The sequence below is a fragment of the Propithecus coquereli genome, unplaced genomic scaffold, assembly GCF_000956105.1.
Source record: "Propithecus coquereli isolate 6110/MARCELLA unplaced genomic scaffold, Pcoq_1.0 Scaffold200, whole genome shotgun sequence".
In the NCBI taxonomy this organism is placed as follows: Eukaryota; Metazoa; Chordata; class Mammalia; order Primates; family Indriidae; genus Propithecus; species Propithecus coquereli.
This window is the reverse complement of record NW_012144968.1, coordinates 2,933,568-2,942,279: the sequence shown is the minus strand read 5'-3', so window position 1 is coordinate 2,942,279 and position 8,712 is coordinate 2,933,568. Positions and strand designations below refer to the sequence as shown.

Genomic DNA, 8,712 nt, shown 5'->3' with positions numbered 1-8,712 from the left:
GATAAGACCTCCTGTGTAGCCTCCGGCTCTAGCTGCAACCAATTCCGGGTTGGAGGAAGTAGAGGGGCTCCGCTGCCACCAAAAGCCCTATTGGAGACAATGTTTCTATAAAGGAAAGGAGAAGAGACAGTGTGAGAATGTCAGCCCTCAACTGGCAGCCATTTGTATGGTGGGCTAGCCTCCGTCCTGGCTGAATGGGGTACATTTCCACTTGATTTAACTAAGGCACCACTCCAGATTCAAGGCAAGATGGATGATGTAAACTCTAAAGAAATTAAAGAAATGTTGCATGCATTAGTGAGGATAAGCAGAGAAGAAGGGTTGAAAGCTCTATATTCAGGGATTCCCCCTGCCATATTACACCAGGTGTCCTATGACACCATCAAGATAGGCACTTACCAGAGCCTGAAGCGATCGTTTGTTGAATGTCCAGAAGATCAAATCTTACCAATAAATATCATATGTTGAATTTTCTCTGACGTCATATCTTCGACCATTACTAATCCAACCGATGTTTTTAAAATACAGATGCAAGCACAAAGCAACATCGTTCAAGGAGGAATGATAGACAACTTCATTAACATTTACCAACAACAGGGGACAAGAGTATTGTGGAAGGGTGTATCCTCTACTGCTCAGAGGTCTGCCACTATTGACATGGAGCTACCAGTCTATGTCATCACCAAGAAGTATCTGATTGTCTCGGTCCTAATGGGAGACACTGTACATACCCACCCGTCTCAAGGATCACCTGTGGTCTAGTGGGTGCCCTGGTCTCAAACCCTGTCAATGTTGTGAGAACACACAGATAAATGAGAGAGTCCTTTGAGTTGACAGATGCTCTGAATACCCTGGATTGCTTGTTATAAACATGGAAGAATAAAGGATTTTTTTCTCTACATAAAGGGTTCTGGCCAAATTAATTGAGATTTGATTCTTGGAATATCATTCCTTTGCGACATACAAGCAGTTGAAGAAATCGGATTTGTGACAAGTCAAGGCTGCATGAGACATTCCTTTGAAAACGCTAACTTCCAAAACTGTAAAACTTCTGTGTTTCATTCCGGTTCTCACTGCTTGGTTCATCACAGATTCTGGCTTGTGAATGACAGATAAAGATTGGGTTCGTTCAAATTGCTGTGTGTTGGCATCAGATGCTCTTCATCAAACGTTCAACGGCATAAACTGTAACATCCAAACACTAGTCTTTACCACTGAAGTGCCCTTCAGCATGAAAGATAATATATGAAATGCACGTTTCTTGCTAAAAATAACTTGTAAGAATATCAGGAACTATATACTGTTTCTTCAGGGAGAGCAGGCCTGATGCATCTCAGCTTACAGCTGAGAATATCAGACTACTCTACAGAAGCTCATCAGAACAGTGGAATGGAGCCTCCAGGAAGGTATTCCTGAAATTTTAGGAGCTTTTGCTTCTTGTCAACTGAAGAAATTTCACATATGGAGACCTGCACTTTTCAATCCCAGCTATAAACAGTGCAGGAAATAGATCTTGGAATATTGCACTGCTTTATAATCTCCTATTTTGGTAGGATCTTTCACTTGTTATAAGTGATTTTAAGACTTTGTAGACTTGATCTTTGTGAGGAATTGTTAAAATGTATTAATATCTCAATTTATGGTAGTGTTATGTTTTGGCTTTGAACATTGCAAAGTCTGTATTAGTGGGAGGTATTTTCAAGCAGCTTGGATTCTGTATTAGGTAATGCTAGTAATTAGTTCTATGATTTTTAGCAAAATTTACTAGTTCCCACTCTATAAAATGCTGATAATAACATCTATTAATATAGAGGGTGAAATGAAGAAAGAATAGTAGCTGCTGCTACTTGACTTGAAAGGTAAGTGTGTTTACATTATGCTGTCATACAGCTATAATTTCTCAAACAATCTGTATGTATAAACAAAAAAAAAAGAAAATGAAATCATTGAGTGTGGTGGCTCATGCCTATAATCCTAGCATTTTGGGAGGCCAAGACAAGAGGATCACTTGAGGCCAGGAGTTCAAGGTCAGCCTGGGCAACACAGCAAGATCCTATCTCTTAAAAAAAAAAAAATAGCCAGGTGTGGTGGCACAAAATTATAGTCCTAGCCATTTGTGAGGCTGAGGCAGGAGAATTGTCTGCACCCAGGAGTTTGAGGCTACACTGATCATGCCACTGCACTCCAATCTGGGTGACAGAGCAAGACCTTTTCTCTTACATAAACAAAAAAAAGTAAATTAAATCAATAAGGCTTAGCCAGGTACATAGGGATAGTGAAAGAATGAGTGAACATAAGAAAACTTAAGTTCCTAACTCAAATTCCTGTGTTCAGGGTAAGCTTTTTACTCTACTTAAATAATTCTTAAAAAAAAGAAAAAACGTTTAAAAATAGAAGAAATAGTGATTTCAGTACTTGATATTTTAATTTCGAAGTGCCCATGTAACATCTGGATAGAGACATTAAGTAAGATGAGTGCATGGGTCTGAAATTCAGGGACGAGATGTGGTCTTAAGTATTTCAGAGTCACCATTTACGTATAAATATATATTTGAAACCATGAAAGTGAATGGGCTCCCCCAAGAGAACAGGTAGACTAAGGTGAGAAAAGAACAAAGGGTAAAACCTTTGTGAGTACAAACATAGAAGAGCAGAGCTTTTCAAATGACTAAGAAAAACTTATTAGATAAGAATGAGGAAATCCAAGCAAGAATAGTACCAAAAAAGAGGAGGAAAGAATCAACAGAAGCAAATGCTATAAAATGAGGACAAGAGAAAGCAGGAACTGGTAAGGGAAGGTCCCAGGGCAAAAAAAATAGAAGTTTCATTTCCGTGGTTGAAAAGTGAATATAAAATAAAGAAATGGGGCCTGGGAGTACATAGACTACTTAAAAGAGCCCTTTTCTGAAGGGAAACAGAGAGGTAAGGCACATATGGAACATGTAACTTGCTCTGTTTTTTAAAATGAAAGACACATGAAAAGGTTGGAGGAGGCAGGAGAAAGTACCAATAGATACTAATACATAATAACAAGTGAAGCAAAGTTCTGGTTCTTTAAAAAAAAAAAAACTGTCAAGAGACCAGTCTGGCACAGGATACCTCTTCAATGTAGCCTAGAGAGAGGGGATATTGATAAGGGCATATAAATACGCATTTATATACATGAAGCAGGACATCTAGCGAGCTCCTATCTGGAAACTTCCCTTTTTCTTAGTGAAACAGGAAGCAAGGGCTCCTCCCAACAGAAGTGGGCAGGGGAAAGGCAGGGGGCTTGACGAGACTGGCAAAGCCTTATAACAACTGTTACGGAACATCAAAGAAAGAATATTAAGAGGATTCCAAAGCAACACAAAGAGAGCAGCTGAAGTTAGAAAATACATATTTGCTGTATCAAACTATGGCATAAATTCTCTCTGCTCAAGTTCCTGAGTACCAGAGATAAAGGACTGAATTGATCTAAAGTTGGGGAACTTCAGGGAGAAAACGGAAAGAGAAAAGAGCAAGAAAGTTTAAAGACATGGCAAAAGAATGCGGTGAAACACCCTGAGGTCTTCATTAGATAGGGAAGAAAGCAAAACCACAAAGGACGGAGAGAATGGTAGAAAAAAAGAGATCCAGATATAACATTTTAGTATTAAGAAGTTAGAAAAATCTATAAATTTGTAAATGAGATATCATATAAATTGATGTATCCTTCTCCTGAAGAATACATTCTTACTTCTATACTTTCTACTCCACTACAATACACTAGCTTTTGAAACCCATTAATTATTGTTCTTTGACCATTTCCCTTGCTTTGAGTTAAAGAATTTACCCAGGGATAAATAAAATTAAAAGATATCTTCATTCCCTCAAAGGAACGTACTATTTGCTTAGAGAAAAAAAAAACATAAAAATAACAGTATGATAAAAGACATCAAATTCATATGGAAAGTTGCGTGATATAAGCAAAAGAGCAAGAAAAAATTCAGAATAGGCAGGGAAGCCTTCCTGAAAATTTTGAAAAGTTTCTTCTTTCATAATAAATAAGATTTCTATTAGTGCTAGGCAATTATGGAAAGAGCAATGGGAGTAGAAATAAAGTTGTATAGGCATTGGTATGCAAAAGAATCTGAGTAAGAGAACATTAACTTTAGGAAATACCTAGAGAAGAGATTGGATAAAAAAGAAATTAGTGCTAGATTATGGAGCATCTAGGACATTTTAGCTCAGACTGAGGATAAGCAGAGAGGAATCACAGGGTGGTATGAAGTGTGCAATAATAAAAACAATATTTTATGGAACTTTTCCTCCCACTAAAGTACACATGTGCCTGATTAAATGACTCATACATTAGCACAGGGAACAGAACAGACGTATATTATTGCAGTGTAAGAGATTAGGACATATACCCCATATACTGATTCTTACTATATGAAATTCATAAATTGAAGAACTGCATATAGTAAGAATCAGTATGATTATACCTTAATTTCAAATGTCGATGCTATAAGAAGTCATGATTATAGCGTATCTTTTAAATTTGTAAAAAATATTTTACATCATTAGCAAAAGTGACCTAATTCACCATCCTAACAATCGTTTAAAAATAGATATTACTAATCTATTTTGATTAGTAAAATTTACCATTTTTAAAAATATATAATTGAGGAAATAGTACTTACCGCAATGCTTTGAGTGTCCCAAAGCCTCCTCAGCTTTCGTGGTCTCGCACAGTTCAAAGTACTGAACACACTGCTGAACTGCTGTAGTTATCTGATGAAATAATAATAACTTATTAATTCCAGAACTGTGCAGCCTACCTACAAGTATCAAAAGAAATTAGTCAAGCCTGTAAAAATGACTTGGGGAAATATTTAAGAAAAATATTTAGTATAGTACTTTTCCAGCCACTTAAAGCTCAGTCTTCTCAATTACACTTTAACTAGGGCATCGTTCTAGGGAACACTGTAAAAAGATTTGTGGACCAACAAATACAATATCATTATAATGTTGGTGTCAATGGACAGAAATAAACACATACTTTACATTTTATAGTGAAAGATGCAAAAACTGTTGCTTTGACTTTAAAAACTCTTCGCCCAGTTCCCTTGCCTTGAGTCTTTACTTTGCACCTAGCCAGCGAAATATCAAGTGGATTAGGCCTTCATCTCTTCTCAAATACTAGAATTGCTGAAACTGATAAAGGAAGACCTTGTAATCCAAAGAAGAGAATTATAATAAAAAGTGATCTGCAATTTCTGCTGTACCCCAGGATTCCCCTATGAGTCTCCATTCTAACTCCTCCTCCCACTGTCTACAAGCAGAGATTTCAAAATTCTCCCATTTCTTCAGCAGCTACCTACCTGTAGATGCTTTCTTATCTCCTAATTCCTAAACAAAATAGAAGCCACCAGTGAGATAAGATATGATAACTGTTAGATTTTATAATAAAGATGCTGGTGACCTTGAAAAATATCAGTTTTAGAGGAGTTTGGGGATTAAAGCCAGACTATAATAAATAAAAGGAACTGAAAAAGTAAAGGTAACTAGTATAATTTTTGTTTTCCAGAAGGGTGGCTGTGAAAAAAAGAAAAAAAAATAGAGCAACAGTTGGGTTTTAGAGACATGACTGAACTCTTTTTCAGGTTAGAAGGATATGGGCATACTTAAATGTTACTGGGGGGAAGCCAAAAGAGAGGAAGAGCTTGACTATACAGGAGAGAATGGGGACAGTTGATATAAAAAAGTATCCAAGAAGAACAGGCAGGACCCACCTGGAAGGAAGGATCAAGCTTTAGACAGGAAAAAAATGAAGGTTGTGTGAACAGAGGCAAGTTCATAATTGTGGCATCAAGGAATCAATGGATTTCCTCATCTCATTCATTCTTATGGCCCCAACCGTATGCAGAAAAGAACTTAATATAGTATAGGACTTCTGTCTTCAGAAAGGCCTGTTCACAAGGTTGAATTTTGATAGTATCTAGGAACTTTAACTTCAGGAGAGCTCCCACCATTCTGAGAACTGAAAGAGGGGCTACATTGTACCTAAACTGTTTTGTACAAATATGTAGTTTATGATGAACACCTGCTTTCCTTCTAGGAATGCGGGATCCTGATATGTGCTAGGCAGAGGGTACCTATGTGATCAGTCGCCTACCACCCCAAAAAAACTCAGGCACTGACTCTCTGATGAACTTCCCTGGTATATAACATTTCACACAAGTGGCACAATTCTATACTGAAGGAATTAGAAATGTCCTGTGTGATTCCAGTGGAAAAATGACTCTTGTAAGCATGTACTTTCATATCCTCCAGACTTCACCCCATGCTGATTTTGCTTTGTATCCTTTTGCTGTAATGAACAATAGCAGGGAACATGATTATATGCTGCGTCCCGTGAGTCCTCCCAGCAAATCATCAAATCTGAGGGTTTCTCGGGGACCCCCTGCCTTTCCCATATCTACATGTCTTGTCTAAATCAAACCCATCCAGATCCAAGCCTCCTAGAGATCTGTATTCAAAACTTGATAGTCTACAAATCATTATTTTTCCCAGCAAATGTTTCCTCCTACTGTGTTACTTATCTCAGTGAATGACACTAATCACTCAATTGTCTAAGGCCTCACCCACCCGGCCCCCATTCAAAAGCCAAGTCCTTTAAATCCTACCTCCTAAATAGAATATTCCTGCGTCTACCCAGTTATCCAAATTCTCACTGTCATATCCTTAATTCATGTTTACATCATCATTTGCTTGGCGTACTGCACAGTCTCTTAACTATCTTTTTGCTTCAGTACTTCTATCTTCATCTAGCACCTTCAACCCATTTTCCAACAAAATACAAAACGTCAACAAAAAAAGTGGCTTACAATAAATTGCCACTATGGGGAACTTTTGACATAACAAAATTAATAAAATAGGGCACTTAAGAGAAGCTCTAAAGAATGAGGGGGAAAAAAAAAAGAACACAATTTGTCAGCTTCTTTAACCAAGAACTCAAAACACTGTCTCCAAAATAACCTCTCTCAAAGACATTCTACTTCCCTTCCATTCAAACCTTTAAAAATCCACCTTCCTTGCACCCATCTCTACCCAGCTTTATCTTCACTATCCCCTTATACTCCCTTCTATTCCTTCTACTCCTTCTCCTGGCTTCTTACACGTGCTAGCCTTTATATGAGAAAAGGTAACACTCACAGAAAAAGGAATAATCTCAGGACAGGAACAATCACATTATGCAATATCCCTTCAAATTTCAGGAGCAAAAAGCAGATCTATAATAGGTGAATTTAAACACTGGTCTAAAGAGTCAAGTTGAGGGTATAATGAATGATTTTACTAACCACTGGGAAGACAGACAGAAATTTGAAGTAAAATTCAGGATTGTAGTTGATACTTATTGCCCTATACTATCAAATATATAACAGCCAGTTCATTTAACTGTGAACCTCTAAAACAGGGAAAAATAAGATTAAATACAGTAAGATAGGAAAAACCAAGGAAGAATTTGAATAACCTAGCTGTCAGGTCGTTTTTTACAATGACTTTCAGAGAGCAAGAAAAATGGCACTACATAAAGCCATTTTAGAAGCCATTCCTTTAAAGGTAAGCTGGACAAGAAGTCAAATTGTTAAAAAAAATAAAAGGTTAAATATTTACACTGATAGCCCAAAACATTTAACGAGTCATGACTTTGCAACGGCATGGAAACAAAGACTCTCTTAACTTCCTCAGGTATCTATAAAAATCTGACAGCACATACATAAATTATTTGATACCTTAATGCTACCTACTGAAAACATCATAAACGTAAGAAGAGACTAGAATTGTACAGTCAAATACAGTAGCCATTAATCACATGACTATTTAAATTTAAATTAGTTTCTCAGTCACCCTAGTCACATTTCAAGTTTTCCATAGTCACATGTGGCTAATGGCTACCCTGTTAGACAATGCAGAAATTCCCTCATTGAAGAAAATGTCAGACAGCACTAATGAGAAATTAAAGGAAATGCATTTGCAGGTCACTCATGCTAAACATGCTGCTATGACTAAAGTCCTTATGCAAGAATCTCTTATACAACAGAAAGACAGATCCATGCAGTGTTCCAAAGTTGACACCATAAAATGCACAAAATTTGACCCTCACTTCTGTAAAGGAAGTTGAGATAAATGGATATTGCATCCATTTTTCCCAACGTTTCTTTTCAAAAGTGGGGCCAAGTTTACTTTAAAAAATAAATATATCATAAATAATCTTGTGATATTTCACAAATTTTGTAAAGCTCTTTAGACAAAATGAGGGGATTTTAACATTTATTTTTTATTTGTATATATTCATAGAGTACAAGTACAATTTTGCTACATCGATACATTGCATTGTGGTAAAGCCAGAGCCGTCAGTACATACATCACTCAAGCAATGCACAAAATGAGCTTTCAGATGAAATCCCTAGAATGTTTGACCCGTTACATATATGAAAAAATATTTGACTAAGTTGATAAAATATTAAAGTGATTTATAATAAAGTAGTCCCATTTGCAGGCTAAAAATTGATTAAAGTACAGTTGATTTTTCAAACAACAGATTTTAAGATTTAATCTATAAGAAACATATTTGATTTAAACCTAAGGGGTGAAACTACTAGAATTCTAGAGGAAGATGTTGGAAATACTCTTCTAGACATTGGCCTAGGCAAAGAATTTATGAAGAAGACCCCAAAGGCAATC

At 36.7% G+C, this 8,712-nt stretch overlaps 1 protein-coding gene and 1 pseudogene across 1 annotated transcript in view; one reads left to right on the top strand and one right to left on the bottom strand.

The window, feature by feature from the left end:
- The window catches only part of TBC1D32 (TBC1 domain family, member 32), a gene marked incomplete at its 3' end in the record, with an annotated part of 149,181 nt that overhangs the window by 108,029 nt on the left and 32,440 nt on the right, over positions 1-8,712 (bottom strand). Inside the window, 1 exon segment of the mRNA XM_012643805.1 lies at positions 4,665-4,755. Coding sequence (XP_012499259.1) covers positions 4,665-4,755 — 91 coding nt within the window.
- Positions 138-991, top strand: LOC105809909 (annotated as a pseudogene).